The sequence below is a fragment of the Leopardus geoffroyi genome, chromosome B2 (assembly GCF_018350155.1).
Source record: "Leopardus geoffroyi isolate Oge1 chromosome B2, O.geoffroyi_Oge1_pat1.0, whole genome shotgun sequence".
Classification (NCBI taxonomy): Eukaryota; Metazoa; Chordata; class Mammalia; order Carnivora; family Felidae; genus Leopardus; species Leopardus geoffroyi.
In genome coordinates, this window is record NC_059332.1 from 128,387,260 (window position 1) to 128,414,505 (window position 27,246).

At 39.9% G+C, this 27,246-nt stretch overlaps 1 protein-coding gene across 6 annotated transcripts in view; it reads left to right on the forward strand.

Moving 5' to 3' along the window:
- Window positions 1–18,514: 18,514 nt before the first annotated feature.
- Window positions 18,515–27,246, forward strand: part of ADGRG6 (adhesion G protein-coupled receptor G6) — a 141,847-nt gene continuing 133,115 nt past the window's right edge. For 5 of the 6 annotated variants that reach the window (XM_045499838.1, XM_045499841.1, XM_045499842.1 and 2 more), the window contains exons 1-2: window positions 18,515–18,621; window positions 26,351–26,451. In XM_045499838.1, the coding sequence (XP_045355794.1) occupies window positions 18,620–18,621; window positions 26,351–26,451 (103 nt within the window). In that variant the 5' untranslated portion in view covers window positions 18,515–18,619. Of the gene's footprint in view, window positions 18,622–18,936; window positions 19,053–26,350; window positions 26,452–27,246 lie in introns of those variants that run through there. The other variant, XM_045499839.1, reaches the window with a different exon arrangement.

A 27,246-nucleotide genomic window follows, 5' to 3' on the forward strand; every position in this document is an offset into this window, starting at 1 on the left:
ATTTATTGAATCCTTAGTCTGTCCCCGGCTACATAATTAATAAGTGTTTTATATTTACTGCTTTTTTTTTTCCGTTAGGTCTAAAAAGGAAACTTTATTACATTGTTAAAATCTGATTAATAAATTTGAAAAGTGACTTTAAATATGAGCACACATATAAAAATAATCTTGCAGTCTGGGACTATCATTCCACTTTCCATGAAATATTGAATAATATCTCTCATTAAGTTTTTCACACATGAGACGCTCAGGAAATGTTGATTTGCTAATAACTAAACATAAGAAATTCCCAATTGCTTCATGACTCTTGCTCTGAGGGTTGCATACTAATTATTACAACAAATTATTTTACATTTTCTCATCTACTTTTATAATGATTCACTGAAAGGGTAATTTGTTCCTTAAAAGACAGTGACCATTCTAAATATGTTTGAAGACTAAATCTAACCACTTCAGAATATGACTTTATTTTATGTTTACTGTGTTAGTGCGATGAAAAAGACTGAATGAAACCCAAGCAGTGCTTAACAGGAATAGATTAATAGTTCTCTTGTGCTCCATTGGAATCAGTTCCTACCCAAAGCAATGACCTATGCCTTGATTATAAGAGTAAAAGCTTGTTGAGTCTAGCTGAGTTGGGAAAGCAAGATCTGTGATTCAGGGTCATTTGGGGAAAACATAAAAATGATCAGGCGCTCTCAGACATGAATCTTGTTAATTTTGGCACAGATTTCCTTCCATTTAAATCAATGGCCAGATTAAAAAATATATATATATATAAGTATGTAAGCTAGTGTAGCAATTCTGTAGATCATAAGTAGTATTTAGCATTTAAACAGTAGCCATGTTAAATTTCACATATGTGTATGGGGATGCTGACAAAGTAAACCAAAAAAACAATTTGTGGTTGTGAATGGTGATTTCTTTGATGCCAGCCATAATTTTTTTAAATGGGTGAGGAGAAACTGATGATAGATTTATTAATGTGGTACAGAAACGATTAAGAAAATATCACTATGGGTACTGTTAAATATACTGTTTAAATTATTTTTAATAAAATACATTAAAAAATACTTTATTGGTTGAATTAGTTTGGATTCTAGACATAGTTGCCCATGCCCAAATGCACTAGCATTTTCCATGTCAAAATATTTTTTTTCCTGAAACTACCTATTAGCAGCTGTCTATGTGAGAATAGAGGGAGGATTGTGTTCACTTCACTCAAAGATTAATGATATTTTACAGCTTCAAAAGAAGTTTTTAATTCTGGCTTTCATGGCAGTCACCTCCTTCTTGTCTCCTTTAACTTTACTGCCATTTTTAAAACATAATTATTCATTCTGTGGCATATTAAAATGGTCTACAAAGCAAAAGTTTTTATTGGAAGTAAGATTTTGCTTGCTGTTAGCTCTGTAGAAGTACACTTCCCTCTTTCTCTCATTTACCAGGTAGCATTGTAATCATTCCAATCATTTTTTGTTTTTATTTTTGCTCAAATATTTAATGCTGGCTAATGGAGACAGGGAAAAGAAGTGAGAGAGAGGAGTTGAACTTGTTCTATTTTCCTCTAGCTTCTCCAAAAAATATGTAGCAACATTTCAATGATAAAAACGAAGTTCTGAAATAGTGAAATTCTTTTCCACATCCACGATCTCTGATCTGTTATCAGAGCTGGAACCGGGTAGCAGGAGGTTCATAAACTTGTAATCCACATGGTCTCCACCAGCACTGTCCTGTTTATGATCACCACTTAACTCCATCTCAAAAGCCTGGGGTTTACCAGCTACTTTGTAACGTTACGTGTGATTTCTGCAGGACACGCTCTAAACTTTAAGAATTAAACTTTTAAAAATACATGTAACTATCAATCACAATCTCAGCAAGTTACTTTGTGGATGTTGATAAACTCATTCTAAAATGTATGGAGAGAGGCAGAAGACACAGACTAGCCAACACAAAGTTAAAGGAGATAAAGTCACAAAACTGACAAGACCTGCAGTCAAGACTTACTATAAAGAGACAGTGATTAAGAGTGTGGTAGTAGTGAAAGACCTGACAAAGAGATCAGGGGCACAGAGGAGAGAGTACAGAAATAGACCCACATAAACATAGTAACTGATCTTTGACAAAGGAGCAGGTACAAGGGGGACGAGATACTCTTTTCAGTCAATGGTGCCAAAACGGTTTTTTGCCACATGCAAAACAACAACAACAACAACAACAATAACAACAAACATCAATTCTGGACACACCGTACACCCTTCATAGAAATTAACTCAAAATAGATCACAGACCTAAATGTAAAACAGAAAACATTAGTCTCCTAGAAGATAACATAGGAAGCATTAGATGGCTTTGGGTAGAAGGATGACTCTTTAGTTATAACACCAAAGGCACAATCCAGGAAAGACTTCATTACAATTAAAACTTCTGCTCTGCAAAAGACAATGTCAAGAAAATGAGAAGACAAGCCACAGACTGGGAGAAAATATTTGCAAAGGACACATTTCATAAAGGACTATTATCCAAAATATATAAAGAACACTTAAAGCCCAATTGTAAAACAACTCAATTAAAAAATGGGCCAAGTCCTTAAGGGACACCTTAGTAAAGAAGATATACAGATGAAAAGTTAATACATGAAAATAATGCTCAATCATATGAAATCGGGGATATGCAAATTAAAATGAAATATCACTACATACCTATTACAATGGTGAAAATCCAGAACGCTGATAAAACCAAACGCTGGCAAGGATATGGAGCAGCAGGAATCCTCATTCACTGCTGGTAGGAATGCCAAATGGTGCAGCTACTTTGGAAGACAGTTTGGCAGTTTCTTACAAAACCAAATACATTCTTACCATAAGATCCAGCAATAATGCTTTTTGATGTTTATGCAAAAGAGTTGTAAACTCACATCTGCACAAAAGTCTGTACGTGGATATTTATAGCAGATGCTTTCATAATTGTCAAGACTTAAAAAGCAGTCAAGATGTCATTCAGGATGGCTAAAATCAAAAACACAAGAAACAGCAAGTGTTGGCAAGGATGCAAAGAAAAAGAAGCTCTCTTGCACTGATGGAATGCAAACTGGTGCAGTCACTGTGGAAAACAGTATGGAAGTCCCTCAAAATGTTAAAAATAGAACTACCTTATGATCCAATAATTGAACTATTGGGTATTTACCCCTAAAATATTACAAAATTACAAAAACAGTAATTCAAGGAAATATGCTTCCCTGTGTTTATGATAGTATTATTTACGATAGATGAATAAAAAAGATGTGATATATATATGTTATATATATAATAAAATATTATTCAACCATAAAAAAAGAATGAAATCTTGCCATTTGCAATGACATGGATGGAACCAGAGGTATAATGCTAAGTGAAATAAGTCAGTCAGGGAAAGACAAATATTGTATGATTTCACTCATATGGGGAAGTTAAGAAGAAACAGGAAAAAAAAATGAGCACGAGTAAACAAGAGAGAGAGAAATCAAGAAACAGATACAACTATAGAGAAAAAACTGATGCAGAACATCTGGCTGGCTCAGCCAATAGAGCACATGACTCTTGATCTCAGGGTCGTAAGTCCAAGCCCCACATTGAGCATAGAGCTTACTTTAAAAACAAAAAAACAAAAAACAAAAAACCCACACTAACAAAGTGATGGTTTCCACAGGGGAGATGGTGGGGGGATGGGTGAAATAAGCAATGGGGATTAAAGAGTGCACTTGTGATGAGCACTGGGTGATATATGGAAGTGATGAATCGTTGTATCATATACGGGGAACTAATATAACACTGTATGTTAACTATACTGGAATTAAAATTTAAAAGAAAGATGTCCTTCAGTTGGTGAATGAATAAACTGTACTATATCCAGACAATGGAATATTATTCAGCACCAGAAAGAAAGAAGCTATCAAGACTTGGAAGAAATTTAAATGCATATTACTAAGTGAAAGAAACCAACATGAAAATGTTACATACTGTATGATTCCAACTATATGGCATTCTGGAAAAAGCAAAACTATGTAGACAGTAAAAAGATCAGTGGTTGCCAGGGATTAGGGAAAGGAGGGATCGATAGATGGAGCACAGAGAATTTTTAGAACAATGAAAATACTCTGTGATATTATATAATGTTGTATCCATTAGACATTATGTATATGACATTATGTATGTCATTATACATCAGTCCAAACTCAGAATGTATAACAAGAATGAACTCTAACATAAACTATGGACTTGGAGGCGATTATGATGTGTCAGTGCAGTTTCATAGTTTTAACAAATGTACCACCACTCTGGTGGGCGGTATGATAATGGGGAAGCCTGCGCCTATGTGCGGGCAGGGGATAGGTGGGAAATCTCTGTATCATCCTCTCAATTTTGCTTTAAAAAAAAGTTCTATTAAAAATAAGGTTAATTGGGGGGGGCCTAGGTGGTTCAGTCGGTTAAGCATCCAACTTTGGCTCAGGTCATGTTCTCACTGTTCCTGAGTTTGAGCCCCACATCAGGCTCTGTGCTGATGGCTCAGAGCCTGGAACCTGCTTCGGATTCTATTTCTCCCTCTCTCTCTCTCTCTCTGCCCCTCCCCTGTTTGCCCTTTCCCTCCCTCTCTCTCTCAAAAATAAACATTAATTTTTTTAAATAATAAGGTTAATTGATAAATTATGCCTTTGGAAGTGAAAAAAATAACTTTAAAAGGAATGAATTCTTTTTTTTAAGTTTATTTATTTATTTTGGAAGAGAAAGAGAGAGAGAAAGTGAGAGAGAGAGAGAGAGAGAACAGGGGAGGGGCAGAGAGAGGAAGAGAGAGAGAGAGAGAGAGAGAGAGAGAGAGAGAGAGAGAATCCCAAGCAGGCTCTGCACTGTCAGCACGGAGCCCAACTCAGGGTTCCAACCCACGAACTTCGAGATCATGACCTGAGCTGAAACCAAGAGTCAAACAATTGAGCCACCCAGGCACCCCAAAAAGGAATGAAATTTTGATACGTGCTACAACATAGATGAAACTTGGAGACTTCATGCTAAGTGAAATAGCCAGACATGAAGGGAAAAATACATGATGCATCTGGAATAAACAAAATTCATAGAGATTGAAAGTAGAATAGACATTGCCAGAGTCTGGGAGGGGTGAGAAAGAGGAGTTACTGTTTAATGGGTATAAAGTATCAGCTCGGAAAGATGAAAAAGTTATGAAGATAGAAAGTAATGACGGTTGGCTCAGTCAGTTGAACATCCAATTTTGGCTCAGGTCATGATCTCGTGGTTTATGAGTTCGAGCTCCGCATCAGAATCTTGGGATTCTCTCACTCCCTCTCTCTCTGCCCCTCACTTGCTCTCTTGCGTTCTCTCTCTCTCATTCTCAAAAATAAATAAACATTAAAAAAAGAAAGCAATGATGGTTGACAACAATGAGAATGGACTTAATGCCAGTGAACTATACACTTGGAAATGTTGAAAAGGTAAATTTATGTTATGTGTACAGTAAAAAAAAAAAATTGATATAATTCACTATATTCTTTTAACTTTAGTTTAAAAGGGAATTTTAGAATGTTTCAACAGAAGAGATAAGAAATTATAAAAAGCTATATGTAATACAAACGGCAAATATACAAATGGCACTTAAAGGGAATCATGAAAGCAAGTCTTGTAATTTTCTTGTCAAAAACAGGACTGGTTTATAGAGGACTCAGGAAAGGTAGTTTCTGGTGAAGGTATTGCTCACAAGATTACTGTGTTGGAAGGGTTTCAGTTCAAGTGTGCTGAATACCCAGTTTACTTGGTTTGTACATTTGTAGTAAATACAGAAACACCGAACAATCTTCAGTGGATTTGTCACACTTCCATAGTCCAAGATCTTCGTCTTGACTCCATGGCCGTCAGCCAGAACATGAACATTTGAGATGGCCAAATCTGTTACACCGCTATTCAAGGAATGCTCCCTACAAACTATACATAGGATGGGAACATATGGACACTAAACAGAATCACAGAATCCAACTCGGTTTGATTTAACAACAAATTTTTGCTATTTATTCTGTTAGTGAATCTTGCCTTCTTCAGTGAGGGGATTTTTTTTCCATAGAAAGATCTGATTCTACTTCTAATTATTATTAATAATAATAGCTTCTGTCATCTCTAAGTTCCGACTCTGCCAAACATTTTACAAATAGTGTCTCTAAGCATAATAACAATTAGTGAAGGTGGGCATCGTTTATTCCCACTTATAGATATGGAATTGGGATGGAGACCGATATTTGCCCGAGGCCACCTAATGAATGAGTGATGGAGCCTGGGTTTGTATTCCTGCTTCTGGGGTTCCCAACTGTGTGTTTTCCAACACTGTGCTGTGCTTTCTACTGGAGTCCCAAGTTCAATGCTCATTCTGCTGGATCCAGGTTCTAGAACCTCTTGATTTCTTACTCTTTGAGACCTCTGTTTCAAAGGTAAGTTCAGCGAGTAGTTATTCTCTGGGCACCATTTTAAACAAATTTGACAGCTCGTTAATTTTTTTAACAACCCTTATCTACAGTCTAGTAAACCTGTCTTATTTTCAGTCATATTTCTTGGCCTGGAATTGTGCTTTCCTTTATTCCCAATTGTTCTGGCCCTACCAGGCAATTCAAACAAGAAAATTAGGTTCTCCAAGACCAGTATATAAAATACAATTAAAGGTACCATTAAAGAAAAGAAAAAGAAAAGTTCAAACTCTGGCAATATTCCATACCAATTAGCATACTAAATATCAAAATCGATAATCAATGATCTAGTTTGAACTCAGGCAGGCATAACTTTTAGAGAAAATATATTCAAAAGTTTACAACATGTGAATAGATATCTTGGACTGAAAAATAATTTGTATAAATCTAATGAAAAAAGCTTATTTTTTCAAACAGTTGAAATTTTAAACTAGTCACCATTTTACTAAGGAATTTGTAGATTCAAAAATCTAAGATCAATTTTTCCTCCCTAAAAAATCCACAAAGTTGACTCTATATAGACTAATACGTCTACTGATTTTTTTCTTTAAATACTAAGACAGGAATTTTGTCAACTGTGTACATGTTTGATGTATTTTGTATGTGTGTGTGTGTGTGTGTGTGTGTGGCATTTGTTAGTGTTCCTAGAAATATAAGCAACATGCTGACTTTGATTTTTGTTTTACATCTTCTAGACTAAAACTTGGCACAAGAGCTGGTTATTTCAGAACCATTTAGTAGCATTGCAATAAAATTTAGTAGGATGTAATTGTTATGTTTTAGAAACTAGCAAAGGAAATGGTAGCTATCGTTGCTCTTGACAACTCATATACTTATTTATGCACTGGGACAAGATTATAGCACATAGGTATATTAAATAAAATGTGCTAAATAAAAAATATAAGGGGTGCTTAGGTGGCTCAGTTGGTTAAGCATCCAACTTTTGACTTTGGCTGAAGCCATGATCTCATGGTTGTGAGATTGTGAGATTGAGCCACAAGCTGGGCTGCACGCTGGGCATGAAACCTGATGAAGATTCTCTCTCTCTCTCCCCACCTCTGCCCCTTCCCTGCTCATGCTCTCTTTCTCTCTCCCTCCAAACAAGTGATATTAACTCCATCAATGTTAAGAACATGCACTTAATTAAAAGGTATGGCATAGAAAGGTATTATTTGTCTCAGAGTATAAATTCATTTGGCTCAAAAGGGTGAGGAGTTTACATATTTTGAAACTTACACTGTAACTGAGTTTTTAAGCATGGTTTTTGAAAAAAAAAACAAAACAGAACAGATGTACTAAAATTCAACCTTTTAATTAATTCTCAATAAATGTGCTCAAGTTTATATTCTTCAATTCTTAAATAATCATTTCCACCATTGAACCCACCATTTACATTTTTTTTTTCATGACCATGAAACATTGTATTATCAAACAAACTCCACCTTCAATGAGAGTTGGAGATACCTGTCCTCTGAAGATCAGTATGTGAGCCTGGAAAGCTAATGGAGGACATAGTAGTCATTTCTCAGATGGAGGTCAAACCTAAATGCTTGCTGAGATAGAGACCACTAGCGAGCAAGCATTACTGTTTTCAATCCAGGAAGGCTCAGAAATGGGAGGCATGCAATTCCTTTGATGTCACAAGCGAGGTAGGTGACTGCTTTAGGATCTATATAAGGAGCAACTTAGGACCACAGACCTACTAAGAGGAAACATCAGGGGTAAAGGGGGATTCTGACTAAACCAACTTGACAGGATTCTTGTGCGGGGACGTTAGGATGATCAGATACTACCTGGGGAATGACAGGGATGCATAATTTGAAAAATTGGTTGTTTGCTCGCCTCTATATTTATTCTTGGCCCCATACTATATGTGGCCACATATATTCATATCTAAATGAAATGGCATGATGTCTTTTGTGTTAGAGAGTGTGTTTATTTTTTTAATTAATTGGCTTTTCAAAAAAATTTTTTTAAATGTTTTTATTTTTGAGAGAGAGACAGAGGGTGAATGGGGGAGGGGCAGAGAGAGAAGGAGACATAGAATCTGAAGCAGGCTCCAGGCTTTGAGCTGTCAGCACAGAGCCCGATGTAGGGCTCAAACTCACAAACTGAGATCATGACCTGAGCTGGTCGGATGCTCAACTGACTGAGGCACCCAGGCACCCCATAATTAATTGGCTTTATTAATTAATCATTTTTCTCCAATTGTAGAAAACTATCTCAGATATTAAGCTCTGTAACAGTAAAGGATATTAGTATTGGTTTCACAAAGTGTTTGCTTCCTGTCCCTATTTGTTTTTCTCCCATGAGGAATCTGATTTTCCCCTCTCTCATGCACACACCCCCACATGAACACACACACTTACACTTTCCATTTAAATTCCTGGAAAATTACTTTGATTTAAAAAAAAAATCACAGAAAACTTGTATAGAATCAACTCAGGAAAGCAAATACATAATAAAAACTATTCCTTCCTGTTTGCTTGTCTCTTTTTGGCCTGAGTTATGAGTATCATTACAATTCACATGCTATAACTATTGCTCAATACTTTTTTTTTTTTTTTTTTTGAGCAGCAGGCAAAAGTTTATTAGAGTAGAAGTTTAGAAAGTAAGAATAGTAGGAAAGCTCTCTTTACAGAGAGGGGACATTCAAAAGTGAATGCCTCTATTGCTTAATACTTTTGAAATGAAAAGATAAGATTGCCCAGATAAAATACGTTCCTTTAAGTTATTTAAATATCTTCGACATTTGATTGTATAATACTTTATCAATTCTTTCGATAACAGTTGTTATATCAGTCAGGATCAGCTAGATTATACCCTCGTAACAAATAGCCCCTAATCTTAGTGGCCTACAGGAACAAAAGCATATTTTACCCACTCTCTTCCCTAAAGGTTTGCTACAGGTCCAAACATTCTCACTCAGGAACGGATGAAATCAGTGGATGAAATCTCCACCCTTTTGTAATATTGCCAGTTGCTGCATCAGGAAGAGACAGTGACGAATTGCACTTTGCTTTTTAAAAACTTCTGCCCCAAAGTGATATATGCCATTTATGCTCACATCCTATTTCCCAAAGCAAGTCCACATTACCTGGCCTGACATCCTAGGGAAAGGAAAGAGCACTCCTACCACGTGCTGAGAAAGAGAAGCACCACCCTGGTAAACATCCCACAGCTATAGCATCTGAAAGTAGCAAAAGATCATGTATAATCATGTAAATTAACAAAAACACAGTCAATCCTATGTTGTCTTCATGATGCCAAGCATCAAAGAGCTCAGATGTCTGTTATGTAGGTTTGGACTAGATAAGAACCATGTCTCCTTGACTTCAGAAGTCTCTGGAGCCTGTTCCATGTTTTCCATTTCCATTCCCACAATATTTATTTTCTCACTTAGGGCTACTGCGGTCCTCCCCTGGCATAAATCTTCTCTACTATAGTCCATCCCAATTAATTTGCAAACACCGCTTTCATCCTGTGGCTCCCTTGCCAACAAGCTGAACAAAAACAGAAGACAGTTAAAAATGAGTCAAACTCCTTAGTCTGACCCTCCAAGCCTCCCACAATCTGCCATCAATTAGTCTTTCACTCCTTATCAGCCTCCAGAATCTGTAACTGCAGCCAGACCATTTGCTCACTTGCCCTCAAATATTTATCACCGTTTCCTATATTGCGGCAAAAACAGTCTCACTGCTTCAAAGTCTCGCTGTTTTCCTCTTGCACTGAAAATCAAACCTATTCTTTAAGACTTAATGGAACTTCTCACTCATCTGTGAGAGGCTATTCTACCATTGCCAAGGCAGCTTGACAGAGATTTTTAGAAAAATCTTAGAACGCAATGCTTGTGTTAAATAATTAACTTTTATCAAGCACCTAATATATTGCAGGCAGTGTGACAGTTGCATGTCTTAGATTGTTTAACACACATCTCACATTCACCATGTCCAAATCTGAATTCTTGATTTTCCCTCCTAAACCTGCTTCTCCCTCAGCCTCCTCCTTCAGGTATTAGCAATTCCGTTCACTCATCTATAGAGGTGGGAACACCAGAATACTCCCCACCTCTGTTTTTCCTCATACTCTGTATCCAGTTATCAGCAAATCATCTCCAGAATATCACAAGTTGAAGAACTTCTCACCAATTCCATTTGTCACCCTAGTTCAAACCATTATTGTCTCTTTCTTTGATTATGCAGACTGCTAAATAGTCTGCTTCCATTTTTGAACTCTTTAGATTCTATTTTCCAATATGTCAGACCATACTTTTGTCTATTCAAAATTACTCCAATATTTACTTATCCTACAAAAAAAAAAAAAAAAAAAAAAAATCCAAGCCTGTTATATTGCCTGTAAGACAAAAAAAAAAAAAAAAAAAAAAAAAATTGGATTTTTGTTATCTCTCAGATCTCATTCCCTCTTTTTCCTTCAAGTCCTGCCTCTCTGTTTTCCTTGCTGTGATATGCAGGCCAAGCCCATCCTACCACACAGCATTTGTACTTGCTTGTCCTTCTTGTTTGGAACACTCTCCCTTCATATAACTGCCTGGTTCTATTTTCCACTTAATTCAAGTCTCTTCCACGATGACCTATTGTTCAAGAGGCTTTCTCTGACCACTGTGCAGAAAATAGCACCCGCCATCACAATCTCTTTTTTTTTTTTTTTTTTTAATTTGAAACAGAGAGAGAGAGAGAGAGAGAGAGCGGAGGAGGGGGGGAGAGGGAGAGAGGGAGAGAGAAAATTCCCAAGCAGGCTCCATGCTATCAGAGTGGAGCCCAATGTGGGGCTGGAACTCACAAACATGAGATCATGACCTGAGCTGAAATCAAGAAACAGATGCTTAACGGACTAAGCCACTTAGGTCCCCCATCACAATGTTTTGAAACAACATCACAATGTTTTGAAACTTCTCCTTGCTTTTATTTCATGGAACTTATCACCACCTGTATAGCATGAATCTATTTTTCATTACATTACCATCTACCTCTCCTCCATACCAGGTGGAATTTAAGCATAATGAAAGCAGAGACCTTATTTTTGTTTATTGCTGTAATGACAGCACTTAATGCTTGACATAAAGTAGGCAATCAATATTTTTCTTGATGAATGAATACATGAATGAAAGGGAAATTAATAATTACATGAATAAATGTGGCTCTTATTATTGCATTCTTTTATGCTTGGTCTTCTTATATAACTCAGGATTGTTTCCCAGTTTTTGAAACTGTGAAGTTTATATATTCAGCTGGATTCTCAGAAACACTAATTCTCACCATGCTAGTGAAGGCCGGTTTTGGAGTGCTTTTAACATTTATTTACTTTTGAGACAGAGAAAGACAGAGCATGAGCAGGGGAGGGTCAGAGAGAGAGGGAGACACAGAATCCGAAACAGGCTCCAGGCTCTGAGCTGTCAGCCCAGAGCCCGACGCGGGGCTCGAACTCACGGACCGCGAGTTCATGACCTGAGCCGAAGTCGGACGCCCAACCGACTGAGCCACCCAGGCGCCCCTGGAGTGCTTTTAAAAGCAGGGTAATACAATAGCCGAAACACCTGTATGCTTGTACTTCCTGGATCCATATCTTTTTTCCTTGCGTTTCTTCTGACCAGACTACACTCAACCCTCTATGTAAATGCTCCAGGCAAGTATAGCTGCACTTGGTTTGGTTGGGCAGGGGTGTAAGTGTCGACTTAGAAAAAATTGCGTTTAAGCTCTGGTGGCCTAGATGCTTTCCGGCCAAATGTCTGTCTGTATAACGCTGGCATGAAGACTAAAGGAGGTGCTGCATGTAATTATCTCAATAGAGTTTCAGGTGCATAGGCAGCTCCAATGGTGGTAATTGCTTTCAATCATATTTTTATTATGAGTGGAAGACTACAGAGCTGTCAGTACGTGAAAGTCACAGCAGCCTACATTAACCACCGAACTAGGAGAGTCAGACTCACAATGTATGTCATGTCAGCTTTAAAACAATAATTTGTGGGGCGCCTGGGTGGCGCAGTCGGTTAAGCGTCCGACTTCAGCCAGGTCACGATCTCGCGGTCCGTGAGTTCGAGCCCCGCGTCAGGCTCTGGGCTGATGGCTCAGAGCCTGGAGCCTGTTTCCGATTCTGTGTCTCCCTCTCTCTCTGCCCCTCCCCCATTCATGCTCTGTCTCTCTCTGTCCCAAAAATAAATAAACGTTGAAAAAAAAAAAATTTAAAACAATAATTTGTTTTGATTGTATCACAGGAAACAAGGGTTCGCAGGAAGTAAACTCTAATGAACTTGATGTTTCTCTTAGACGTTGATAGGAACGGATTATACAAAGGATCGTTTTTGAGCACTTGAACAGAATGAAGTATTACTAAGAGCCAGTAAAAGCTCACCAAGAACAAGTCCTATCCTCAAACTTACATTCGGGGTTGAAAACCGGAATGTCTTGATTGGTAAGTAGATTAGGAGAATATAAAAACCATATGGATTTTCTGACGTAGTGACCTGTGATCACGTGCGGGCTCCCGTTGGGGAAAATGTAGAGGATCAGAGTAAGGCAAGACAGATAACTGGTCAAAAACGTGTGTCTTCCAACACTAATTATTAGTAAATCAGTACTACTAAGTAGCAGGCCCCTCGTGGAATCCCACAGGGCTTTGCTTGGGCCAGTGTTGTCATTTATAACTGCAATGAAGGAAACAGAATTATTAAATTTTCAGGCAACAAAAACTCGGAAAATACTGCTGACAAGATTAATAAAGGAATCAAATTTCAAATTGATTTCTACAAACTGATACACTGGTTTGAATGCAACAAACTAACATGTGCTGTGCCCCCTGACATGGGTTCAGATTATTGCCTTAGGGCAGGATGGGCTGTCTGACCTGGAACAGCTCATGTGAAAAGACGTGGGGCCAACAGTGAGGAGAGGCCATGGCGGGGAGTACAGCACCGGAAGTCAGTCAGACATTGGCGTGGCCTCAGCTTTCTCTTGCTTGCTGTGTGATCCTGGGTAAGTAGCTCAACCACTTTGAACTTTAATTTCCTATCTTTAAATAGGAATAATAATCATTTGCCAAGCATCTGAATTTGTAGAGGCATCGTATTTTTGTGAGATTAACTTTTTGTTTTCTTTTTTCCCTTTGTTTATTTCCCCTTCTGCTTCTTCCTGCACAAGCTTCTAGTTGCCGTATGTTCACAACTTCTGGAAATAATGGGGCAGAAAGAAGAAGAAGACGAAGAAGAAGAAGAGGAGGAAGAGGAGGAGGAAGAGGAAGAGGAGTAAGAAGAAGAAGAAGGCGGCATTTAGGATCCCTGGACTGGTTTTTCAGACCCTAAAGCAGAACACCAAGAGAACTGACAGGACTGGAGGGATGAATGAAATGCTGAGACACAGCAGAGAAAGACAAGCTATCTCCCTTCTCAGGATAGAAAGGGAAGTAAGAGAGATTGTGGGCGTGTTAGAGTGCTGAGCCCTTTCTTTCCTGCCTGCCGCCTCTCTGATCTCTATGAGATCCCAGACAGGGGCCAAGGGTCCAGAATGGGAAGGGCCCATCAGGCCCATCAGGAAGTCAAGAAAAAGCCACAAACCTGGAGGGGCCTCACTGACGAGATTGATAACCTTTGCAGACTGATGACCAAGCACCGAGCAGGTTGATATCTGCTGACATAAATCAAGGACCATATCTTTTTCTACTCTCCCTGCTGAAAAAATCAACTAGCCTGTTGAAATGGAAGGAATCGAACTGGTTAAGGCAGCATGAGAGATGAAAACAGAAATTAGACTGAAGAATTATTATAAATTAAGATATATGTCTTGAACAACTAGATTTGTAGTCTAAAATTTATACACTCCCTGCCATGTAGTAGATCAACATAATAATAGGTACTCCTATTCCTACTATAATTATGTTATGTGGTTGCTCAAGTGGTCAACATCAACTTTTATTTAGACAAGAGTACTATCCAGTTCAGGAAAGGTAAGGATCTCACTGTTGTCAAGGGCAACAAGTAGAATCCACTTTGAGTACATTGTCAAGAGGGCTGATACTGGCTCCTGTTTTGATAGCAAAGGGTGAATCACATGTGTAGTGAGGAGTCAGGCACTGAATGGTTAAAATAGCCATGGTTGCGGAAACTGAATAAGGAAAAGCTGAGTGGAGAGAGATGATAGCTGTCTTCAGATATTTGAAAGGCTTTTTGTGGAAGATAGAATGTCCTTGTTCTGAATGGAAGCCGATGGCATGAATGTTTGATTCAATCAACAGAAAGAGGAAGTTTCTCATAGCGAAGTGTTCATCAATGCTAAGGATTCAAACAGATGTTCAATATTCATTTTGGCTGGAATGTTGTCAGAGGATTCCTGTGTGCAAAGGAATGTGGTCCTGGCACTTTCAGTTTTAGGATGATATATGAGGCAGGCAGAGGCAACCGATATTACCAAATTCCAGGAAATACGCGGGGTGCTCTGTATTGTTAGCTCACTGAATCTGCCTGATGACCCCATGAGTTAAACATTGTAAGTATTATTACAAATCAGGTTTATAGTTTACATAGTAAACTACCAGACTTCGTAGTGCTGATAAATTACAGGAACAAGTTTTGAACCCAGGTTGTTTCATTAAAAGATCATCTACTTTCCTCTTCACACTCTATTTCCCTAACATGCTCTTTTAAAGAAAAAGAACAAATCCTTAGTTTGAGGACAGAATTTCCAAAATACACAGATTTTACTAATGTACTGATTAATGACAGGCACTGTCTCCAGAAATATTTTACCTATGATTCATGTAAACATATAGAAATAACAAAAGGTACATTTATGAACGTTGTAACATATAATAGCACACGTAAATACACATGGCTTTTAGACATTAGGTACATTTGTTTCAGTTACTATGATGGTTAATTTTTTTTTAAGTTTATTAATTTATTTTTAGAGAGAGAGAGAGAGGGAGAGAGCATGAGCCAGGAAAGGGCAGAGAAAGAGGGAGAGAGATATAATCCCACTTGAACTCACAAACCATGAGATCACGACCTGAGCCGAAATCAAGAGTTGGCTACTTAACTGACTGAGCCACCCAGGCACCCCTATGATGGTTAATTTTATATGTCCACTTGACTGGGCCATAGAATCCGGATATTTGGTCAAATGTTACTCTGGATGTTTCTGCGAAAATGTCTTTTAGATGAGTAGACATTGAGTAAAGCACATTCCTTGCCATAATATAGGTGGGCCTAATCCAATCAGTGGAAGGTGTCAACAGAACAAAGACTAACCTCCTGCAAACAAGAAGGCACTCTGTCAGCACACTGCCTTTGGACTTGGATGGCAACTCTTCCCGTGAGTGTCCAGTATGCTGGCCTACCCTGAAGATTTTGGACTTGTACCTCCATAATCATGTGGGCCAATTCTTTAAACCTCTCTTTATATGTGTATATACATCCTGTTTGTTCTGTTTGTCTAAATCACCCTAATACAGTTATGTCTATTTCCTTGTCTGCCCTTGTGTTTCCAGCTTTAAAATTCTGAGTGGAACAACCAGATGTATGAGTTTTGGAGGAGCTCACGCCTCATCAAGCCTTCAGATGAGACCACAACCTTAGCCAGTCTTGGGAGACGCAGTGGGCAAAGCTGCCCTCAGATTCCTAAATCTGGGGACTGTGAAATAGTAAATGTCATTGCTCAAAAGAAAATTCTATGAGTAGAACGTAAATGTCCTTGGGACATTCTGGCGTTAATAGAGACCGATTTGAATTGTGCAGTCCTCACATCTCTGGGTCTCATTTCCCTTTCTGTCACAAGGGAGCGCTGGGCAGAAGAACTTCGGTTTTCCTTAAGTGCTAAATTCAACATCTCTATTAACTATACTGTTTATTCATCAAAATAAACATTGATAAAAGTCATAAGAAGAACACGCCCTGGATTTTCAGGCCTCTGCATTTGGTGGCAGCATTCCAGCTTCCTTTCTGCCAGGAGCTGTCTGTGCTCAAGTCCTGCTCTGCTTCTTCTTCTTCTTCTTCTTTTTTTTTTTTTTTTTTTTTTTTTTTCCACCCCAACAGTTTTCTATCACCAGCCAATCAATGTTATATAAATTTTTTGGCACCTCTTTGTGTGGCTTGTGCATGCATACGTGTGCATGCTCACAGTTCAAGTCGGGCTGAACTCTGGATGTGTATGTTGCCCTATCACCGGGAAGATTTGCCTCCAGCATTTCACAGATTAACTCCCGCAGTTCACAAGGGGAAAGGAGCTACTTTCCAAGTGTGAGTCCTTTTTTTTTTTTTTTTTCTCTTCTCATCTCCAAGGAGGTGTGTCCGGATCTTTTTGCCAGGCGGCTACTTTGTAGGAGCACTGGAATCCAGGCAGTGGACTTTCCCCAGTGAGCAACCAGATTTGCTTTGCAAATCGATTCTGCTGAATGAAATGTCATGGGAACACGTTCCCAGCCCCCCTGTTAATATCTCTTCAATTTTCCTATCTCTAAGTCCCAGAGGAGCAGTTCTGGTAGGTGGGTCTCAGCCAAAACTGTGCACCAGTCTGCCACTCGTTCTAAGTTTTGCTTACTCGGGATCTCTATGCACCCACTTTCAGCCCCCGAGTCTGTTCCTGCCTCATATCACACAGTACCCACTCCCCTTTCAAATACTTCTTTCCAGAAGGGATGTGAACAGTTCAAATTAAGGGCAATGGCAAAGAGTTTAAGTATTATCACTCTATGGGTTATGGAGAGGCATTTAATGAAGAAGACTAAATTCTAAGCCCAAAGGATGAATCTGTTTGTGGCACTGAAGGCGGCACCAGATCAGGGGCAGAAGGCGGTGGGTGTATTTGTCGTGGGTGCGTTGGTGGCCACTGCGACTGCCGCCTTCTCGGCCTCTTCTTAAGTCCGGTCTTCATCCTCCCTGGAGGAGGGTGTGGTGGGAGAGCATCCCCTTTCCCCGCAGAGACCAGGGGATGCGGCGCCGGTGTGGGGTGGCCGAGGTCGTTCGGCAGACAGACGGACTCCCCCTTCACTCCGATTATTAGAAACAAAAAGAACAGAAGAACGAAGAAAGAAAGACTAGAGGAGAGAGGTGAAAGAAAGGAAAGGCAGAGACCAGGGAAGAAAAGGACAGAGAAGAACAAGGAAAGGGGAGAGAAGGAAGCCGGCGGCCCCAGAGCTTGGCGCAGGGACCCGCTGGGCTGGGGACACGGAATCCCAGCAGGCGGGCAGATGCCCACATCGCCGCCGCCGGCATTCCGAGCTTCTCTCTTTTTTTTTTTTTTTTTTTTTTTTGCGCAGAGTCTCCCGAATTCAGGGCTCGAGGCTTTCTGCTGACCTCGGGTCTGCCCCGTCCCCTCCCCCGCCTGGGAGCAGAGCCCGGCCCGGCGCCAATCGCCCACCCCGGCCCGGCCCCCGCAACGTGCGCCAGGCTGCCCGTCGGGGGAGCGCCTCTCCCGCCCCGCAGCCGGACTTCTCCCTCTCTGCCCCGGGGCAGGCGATCCTGGGTGGGGCGGCCGCGCTTTGGGGACGGCCCCCGCCGCGGAGCGTCGAGACTGGGGCCGCCCCAGGGCCGCACGGGGCCCGGCCAGACGCCGCGCGCCGCCTGGGCAGCCGCACCTGAGCCCCCCGCCCCCCACAGCTCGGGCCGAGCGGACTGGCGCGGGGAGCAGCCCGGGCCCGCGGGCGGGGATGGGGGGGTGGGGGACGAGAGCCCCGGCGCGGTGACCACGTGCCGCCTCCCGCGGGCGGGGTGAGGACCTGCCGGGTCGGACCCCTCCACCCGCGCGCGGCCCAGATCAGCCCGCGCACCCAGCACCGGCTCAGGGGCAGCCCCGCCTGCCCTCACCTTCTCGCCCTAACTTTTCTTAAACTTGTCTGGAAGGAGGAACCTGCCGCCCTGCCCGCCCCCTAGCCGCAGCGATCCGCACTTGAACTCCGCAGCGCCGGCCTTCCACCTTGCGCCGCCCCGGGCGCGGGCGTGGAGTGGCTGCCGGGAAACCCCGATGAACTCTCCAGAAAGTGCGTGAAGGAGGGTCGGGCAGCCGCGCGCGGCTCGGCGGGGGGCGCGCGGGGTCTCCATCGGGGAGCTCGAAGCAGCAGAGCCGGGGAAGGACTGTGGACCATGACCGTGCGGCCCCTGCGGACCTTAATGCCAACATGTAAGTCTCACCTTTCAGCTGAGAATTCCTTCACACCTTTACCTGTAGCTACCTCCTCCCCGCCCCCCCCCCACCTCAACTAAATGATTTTGCAAGGACTTCAACTGCATTGACAGAATAAACCGGTTTGTCTTCAGTTTGACCCCCGAGGCACCGAGGAGCGAGCAGGTATTGCCAGGCGGAGCTGTGACTTGCGTGTGCGGCTTCCTTTTTTTTTTTTTTTTTTTTTTTTTTTTTTTTTTTTTCCAGCGAGAGGTAAACCTCACATTTGGGCGGTGTAAAGCGTAATAAAAAAGGGCAGGGCTTCAAGAATGGGGAAAACGTGTTTTCGAGTCAAATTAAACAAGGAGTAACCGGCATCGCTCCTGCATCCAGGGGCCTTGCCCTGCCAAGAAAGAGCGCTCCTGGAGCAACACCTGGGGGCTTGGAAGGTACTGGTTATACCGGGAAAATGTTGACTTTACACATTGTCACCCTTGACTGTAGAAGTTATTCTTGGATCTTTGGGTTATTTGAATGGTTTAAAAAAAAACGCGCAGAAAAGTTTGTTGGTTGTCTTGTGTAGATTAAAAAGTAATGAAGCACTATGTCATTTTACGGGATGCGATGTGGGAGGCTTCTTGTCTGGAATTAGAAGCGGGGGACATAGGGTTATGAAGGGTCAGAGAAACCTAAAAGGTTTTAATTTTACGGAATTACCATCGAAGTTCTGAGGTTTCTCCAAGCGACCCCGCGAAAGGGCCGCTGAGCGCAGCCTGGGCCTTCCAGAATGGAAAAAAAGGAAGATAGTTCTAAAAAGGCCCTGTTTTTGTGTCTTACTGAGAAGCTGCCTTTTCTTGTAATATGTAATTTTCCCTCTGATGTTTTATTTAATCTTGGGCAGATACGCTGACATTTTACTCCCTTCCACTAACATCCAAGAGTTTCTAGAAGTTGATATTCATCCTCCCTCCTCCAGCTACCGGATCCTTATGTGTTTCCATCATAATTTCCTCTTTCAGCTTAATACCTGGGTAGAGACTTGCGCCTCAGGCCCTGTCTTTCCCTTCCTTGCAACTTCTACCCAGCATTTTTAAAACAGGAAGTGTAGTACCCACAAGCCTAGCCCTCTGCCCCTCTGTTCCTGGTGGTTAGCAGTAGAATTAGAAAAGAACTACTTATTAAAAGTGCATGTGCAGTAAATCCACACCTGTGAATTTTAGGGTTTCATTTATGCCAGTGGATTCAGCGAGGTACAACCTGAAATAATTTATTTTGAGATGCAGCCAACAGTCTCACAGGAGACTTGTTCTCATATACAGGCGACACATTTTGAATGAATGTGAATTTGTGTTAAACTTCAGTTTTTCCTAAAAAATATAGGAAGGCTTTTAACAGCAGATATTTGTCTAGCTTCCTTCAGCTTTCCTAGCTACTTTAGATCTTATGGGGAATGAAATAAACGTATGAATACCAATTTTTTAAATATAACATGAAACTGATCCGCAGGTATTATAAAAATTTCTTCATGAAATTAAGTTATTTACTCCATTTGAATTCCACATGTTTAGAAACTCTTATGTCATAGAGAGTCAAAATATGAACATTTAATCACATAAAATATAGTTTAATACCCTGATTTGAGTTTCTTTATGGAGCTATTCTGTCTGAAAGTTTTTCCCTGTCTTGCCAGATCAAAATGGTTTCTTTTTTCCATTTTGCTGTTTATAATTCATATGGAATGGTTTAAGATGATCTGATTCTTTTTAGATATTAGTATGTTAGAATATATGGAAATAATACCAACCTTTCCAAAGTAAACATTCTTACTGTCTTGTTGAAAAATGCTAAAATGGGGAACCCAAACGATATTATCTTTTAAATTTTTATTTTAATGGGTTCAAGCACACAAACTAAGGTATTTTCTGCCTACTCTGTGGGGGGAGAATGTTAATATATTCTTACATTCAAGTTATGAAGTTACAGATTTCATAAATATATTTGGAGTTGTACTGACTACATATTTTTCATATCCTAAGAAATTTAGTAGATTTAGCAAGACTTGTGTTAACTGATCTCAGGCTGCATGAAACTCCTGTTCCATTTATGGCTTATATAAATTACATGACACTGTGCTTTTCCAATGTGAATGGTGAATGAGGCTATTGTCTCTTGGCTTATGGGAAATATTAGAAGCTTGTAGTTTTACTGCCTAACTGGACACGTCACTCTGATTTCTGGAAATAATGATTTGAAAGAGAATCAGTTTATACATTAAAAATAAACTGACAACTACTTCCTTAAACTTGACCATTTTTCTAATTGCCCATCTCTTCCAGAGTTTATATTTCTGATGGGATGATTAAAAGTTTCTAGAGACTATTTAAACTTTAGACTAAATAGAATAAGACTTTGTTCAATGTGTGTGGCATGCTTGGGCAAAAACCCGTATCTTTCCATTTCATTTCTGGTGGGATAGCATTATTGCATTATCTATATTGGATGGCATTAAGATGCATACTTAGTGACTGGGGTGACAGCATGTAAAGGACATTTCAGTGGTAACTAAAACACCAATAAAACTTGAGCCTGGTTACCTGAGTATCATCTCACTTTCCTTTACAAGCATCACTCAGGATGCAATTATTTGGAATGCCTAGGGCATTCAAGATTACTGTATTTAAAATATTTATAGTGAATATGACAAAAGCTTAGCATATTTAGTATAGCATTTGTAAAAAGAAACCACAAATTAGGAAGAAAAATATTCCTATTGTGATTGACAACTACAAAAACAATTTGAACATGCCAGTCCAAATAAAGGAAACCCAAATGAGATGCTACTTCTACCAAACTGGCGATGACTAAGGCGCTCATACTGATGAGAGTGTCATGAGATAAACATGGATACACTTCAGTGTAAATGTGTGTGGGTGTGTTTACATTTATTTGGAAATAATTTTAAACTGGGACGCCTGGGTGGCTCAGTGGGTTAAGCTTACAACTCTTGATTTCCGCTCAGGTCGTGGTCTCACGGTTCTTGAGTTCGAGCCCAGCATCAGGCTCTCTGCTGACAGCGCGGAGCCTGCTTGGGATTCTCTCTGTCTCGCTCTCGCTCTGCCCCTCCCCCACTCGGGCATGTGCATTTGCTCCCTCTTTCCCTCTCTCTCTCGAAGTAAATAAATCAACATTTTAAAAAAATAAAGCATTTTAAACCTTCATAAAAGTTGCAAGAATAATACGAAGAGCGCATGTATATTCTTTAATGTGGAATCACTTAGTGTAAATGTTTATCCCATTTGTTTTATCGTCCATCCTCTCCTCTTCCCTCCACCCTCCCCTCTCCGTACATGCACCACAATATTTTGCCTGAATCATCTGAAAGTAAGTTATATATGCCAAGGCTTCAGGGTTTACTTTTTAAATTGAACATTTTATTGAGATATTTGTTGATTTACAGGCAGCTGGATGAAATGGTAGAGATCCTATGTACCTTTTACCCAGTTTCTCCCGGTGGTAACATTTTGCAAAACTGTAATACAGTATCACAACCAGGAGATTGATACGCTATCCTTTTTTCAGATAGTCCTAGTTTTACATGGAGTGTATGTGTGTTTCTCAGGGTTGCCTTTTAATTTCACCCTGGGGTACAAGCCATGGTGCAGTGGATGCTTCTGCTCACATAAGAGTCAAGATTTGTGCAGATTTGAAGAATAAACCTTTCTACCTTTTTGAAATGGGGGGTGAGCCAAACTTAATAAAAGAACTTGAGTGATAGAATAGCACTTTTTCTTTTTGTTCATTGCTTGAGATCAGGAACATGATCTTTAACCAAAAGGAGAAATACAATTCTGCTTAGACTTGAATGAACCAAATTCTATTCTTTTCATTCTAGAAGAATTAAGGTACTCTCTTTGCCACTCCTCGCGGTCCTTTGTGAAAAGATTTGACATAGAAATACGGTTGGGATCTGAGGAATAATCTGTAATTCTGACTATTGCTAGTAATGATAGAATTAGTGCCGTGTCAATTTCTCCACTGATTTTAAATTTTCTTCATCAATTTCTCCTTAAGTTGGACTTTTAAGGAGTGAAGAGGTGGAAGACGTTCGGTTTTCGAGACTACAGATTACTTCAGTGATGCGTTTGGATTGAGTCACGTTCATAAGGGGTCATTCTGACATTAACAACAATTCAATAACAGGGTTAGGTTCTAAAGTTCCTGAAATAGGACTCAAACATATTGTATGTTGTGGCCTGTGCCGATTGAAAAGTGGAGCAAGTTTGCAGTGGAGGTGTCTTGGTTCTCAGGGACAGGTGAATTGGAAGCCAGGTGGCATCGGGATGTGTTAGCTCTCCCACCACTGATTATGTGATCTTGGGCAAGTTGTTTAGCATTGTACTTTCTTTTTTCTTGCCTGTGAAATGATAGGTTTTATTGCTTGGATATTAAATTTCATGCTTAGATGGTTTTCAGGTGACAGAAGTCTATGTAGGACTCTCCTTTACTTAAAAATGTTCTTGGTCTCTTCAACAGAACTTTGAGGCTACGACTCAAGTAATACAAGATTGTATTATATTTTTTTGTAGCTCCTATTTAGAACCTTAGTAACCCTGATCTGGATTTTCCGTTCTTGTGAGAAAGTTATTTAAATCTCAGGGATGTGTCTTTGCTAAGCGATCCCCTGAGAAGACACATAGTGCTTTCCTTCCTCTGTTCTATTCTTAATTTGTTTGTTTCTGTTCTTCAGTAAACAGTGAAGTGGATGAAAGTTGACCAGTCATGAGGTTTAACTTTGGTTACAAGTGCTTGCCTTGTGCTGGGTTCCTTTTCAATATGAAGTGATGGAGTCTTGGGAACCAGAATGCATGAAGCCCTTGGTCATTATTTGCAGCTATTGTCTGAAAGGATACAGCTTCAGGATTGACTACGGAATCCCTAAATAAGAACCTGTTATAGCAAAAGAAAGTTGTGTTACGAAATAATACTCAATGTTGCCAAGCTAACAAAGATGATTCCTTAAGGATTTTTTTTTAAGTTTATATATTTATTTTGAGAGAGAGAGAGAGAGAGAGAGAGCATGAGAGAGGCAGGGGAAGAAAGAGAGGGAGAGAGAACTCCAAGCAGGCTTCGTACTCTGAGTTTAGAGCCCAACGCGGAGCTCGAACTCACGAACTGTGAGTTCATCACCAGAGCCGGAATCAAGAGTTGTATGCTTAACCGAATGAGCCACCCAGGAGACCCTCCTTGAGGATTTTTTAGAGAGCACATAAATTTGAGAGGAGACCATTCTCCAAGTATTGACGAAGGAAAATTGTCATGTGCCATAGAGATTAAGAGGCTGGGAGTTCTCTCGAGCTGATATTCTCGAATATAAATGGTAGGGCCGGTAGCCCGGTTTGATTGCTCTGCCCCTTTATGTTTCTGGGCCTCAGTTTCCTCCTCTGTGGGATGTGAGGGTTAGACTTCATCTTTGATATTCCCAGCTCTAAACTTCTTTGAATATATAATTGTATATGTTTGTTTGTTTGTTTGTTTGTTTGTTTTAGAAGCATGCTAATTCATCCATGACCTGAATGGGAAACACCTCATTCATCCAAAATGAATGGACCCATTCTTCCAAATGAGTGAGCCTTTCATGTGATAGAAGTTTATCATCTCCCCTTTTTAAAACACTTACTAAGTGCCATACAGTAGTGACTCTGTCTTTTCGATGGATGACATCCTATACACAGAAGAGAAAATAGTCTCAGCATTTTAAGGACTTGCCTCTAAAGTCACACAATAAATTGAGGCACTAGGTTGTAACTCTGTGCTATTCCAAAGCTCACATCCGTTCTTATTATATTATTATGATGTACTGTGGCATATCGCTTCCCATAAGCAGTAACATTGCTTCAAATTTCAAATATTTTGGATGGATGTATTTTAAAACCCTCCATACAGAAAACTACTCCTCAGATCTTAAGCTTTACCTGGTTTAGAATTTCCATTAGGAACCAAGTGATGCTAGAAATTCTAGTTGGGTGAATATAAAAACATGGCATGAATATCAGGTACCGCTCAGAATTTCTGGATTAATGGCAGGCATGAGTAATCCATTTCATTTCTGTTCCCAGGTGATCCAGAAGTAGTCACAAAGTCAGTTGATTGGTGTTAGTTTAAAACCTCCTATGGTCCATTCTTGTTTAAGGCTTTTCTTTTGATTTTACTGTGGACAGAGTAACCATACTTACATTAGAATGCCCAGGGTAGTAGTAACAATAATAGCTAATATTTGTTGAGCACTTGCTAGGCAAGTGTCAGGCACTGTTCTCAAAAGACATGCTCTGATTTCATCATCCAGCAGCTCTGTGGATTGGAGTTTCTGTTTTACAGGTGGAAAGTTGGAAGTGCAGGAAGGTCAAGTACATTTCCAAAGGGGTGCATAGTTTACAAGTAGCAAACCCTGGTCTAGCTCACTCTGGAGCCTGTTCGCCCTGCTATGTAGGTGGTCTCTAACAGTAAAGGATGGACTGGAAACGAGGCTTGAGGCAAGTGAAGAAGTCATTTGATGTCTATTTTTTTCTCCTTTGAGTATTTCCTTCCCTGCGTATCTGGTGTTGTGATTAGTATGACGTCTTTTACTCCAGATAAGCAACCTTCAGGTAAAGAAGGTATTACTGTGATCCTAAAGTATCTGATTAGTTGTTTCTCTTTTTAGAAATAAAAAAGATTCTCAACTGTCACCTGGAACCACGGAAACTCCCTTTAGAGACTTTTAAGATCAGGAGTTTTTGTTTTTGTTATTGGTTTTGTTTTACTGCTACGTAACCATTTTCCTGCTTCATGGCTCTCTTGCTAACCAGTCCTTTTGTGGGCCTTTACGGTGGCTTGTTGCCCCATTCACTGACTTGTCTCTTTTGATGGAGCTGAGTCAATGAAAGGTTTCATACCACTGTTTTAAGCCAAGATTATATGGATGTTCCTGTCTAAATTATTGGTAGGTGCAATTTTGAGTTTAAAGACGAGACCACTGTAGAGTTAATTGTAGTTTCTATAATACTTGGTGTTTGGTAGCCACTTGAAAACATTGATAGCTATCATGTACAAAGTAGTTCTTCTTTTTGGATGTTAATGCTTCATTGCTTAATTTAAAATAATTTTTTAATGTTTATTTATTTTTGAGAGAGAGAGAGAGAGAGAGAGAGCGCGCGCCAGCCAGGGAGGGGCAGAGAGAGTGGGAGACACAGAATCTGTAGCAGGCTCCAGGCTCTGAGCTGTCAGCACAGAGCCTGGTGTGGGGCTTGAATTCACGAATCGTGAGATCATGACCTGAGTCAAAGTCGGACACCTAAGCAACTAAGGTATCCAGGCTCCCCTTCGTTGCTTAATTTTAAGGGAAAGAAGGCAATTGGGCACCTTATTTTCATTTTAAATTGTTTCCATTTGTAACACAGCAGATGTCATAAAACGAAAGCATTTCCTTGAAGTCTACATTTTTGGGAGATTATAGGAGAGGTTGATATAAAAATCCTCTGGGGTAAGATGGGCATGTGACTGGTGATGCTGAAAGTTGAAGCTGAAATTGCTTTATTTTTTGATTAATGAATTTGAATTATCTGAATATTTCCCCACCTTCATTGGGAAACCGCCTATTCTATAACGATTGCTTTTTTCCAATCTCTGCTGAAAACCTGCACTTTGACTGTTGTTGTCCTACTGCCTTACTGGATGCGAATGTCCTGATGGTTGCTTTCTTCCATTGCAGGATGATTCACTCAGATCAAATGTGGAACTGTCGTTGGAAATGGAAGCCAAGTTCTCTTCCGTTCTTCATTGCTCTGTGTCTTGTGTATGTTCCTCTTTCAGGTGAGTAAGACCCTTTCTCTTTCAAACCCTGAATTTAAGAGTGGTCACATTGCTTTTAGTTTCAGTGTGCTATTCATTTATTTGTTATCTTTTTCTGTTTCCATTTCGGTCCTTACAGGCTTTTACTGCCCATGGCCTCTCTGACTTCTGTACGAATAGTATGACTTTGATCATTGTTCTGTTTTCTAATGAGTGTATTTCTTTAATCTTTGCTGCATTTCTTTTAGCTGTATTTATTTGTGTAGCCCATATTGAATGATGAGATAGCTACATATCTGACATTAAAAATGTGCTAGCTGTTTCTTCTACCATTGAATAAATATACAATATTCAATTCTTTCTCTTTTCAAGTTTTCATAGAATCATTTATGGAAAGTAAAGACTTTACTGTTTTTATTTATCCTGATTTTCTTACCATGTTGCAGCATGAGATAGGAATTTGAAATTAAGTTTTTAGATCGTGAGGTTTATTTAGCTAGCCTAAAAGGATATGAAAAAGTTAATTTTAATTACAGTATTTTTGGAATAAAAATATCAAATCTGTGTAATTACAGTTTTTTTCTGAACTTTGAAATAAGATCCTTTTAGTTATGGTTGCAAGCTACATTTTCTGTCGTCAGCTAATTGTATGAATGAGCCAATCAGAACCTGAGGAATGGGAGTGATGTTTAAAAGTTAACTGTTTCTTCATTATCTGGTTTTGTTCCTGAGAAAACTGCATTTCTCTTAGGTCCATTTTCTTTTACTCTTTTTTTCTTTAATTGCTGTATTCATTCAGTTTACCATATTTGTTTT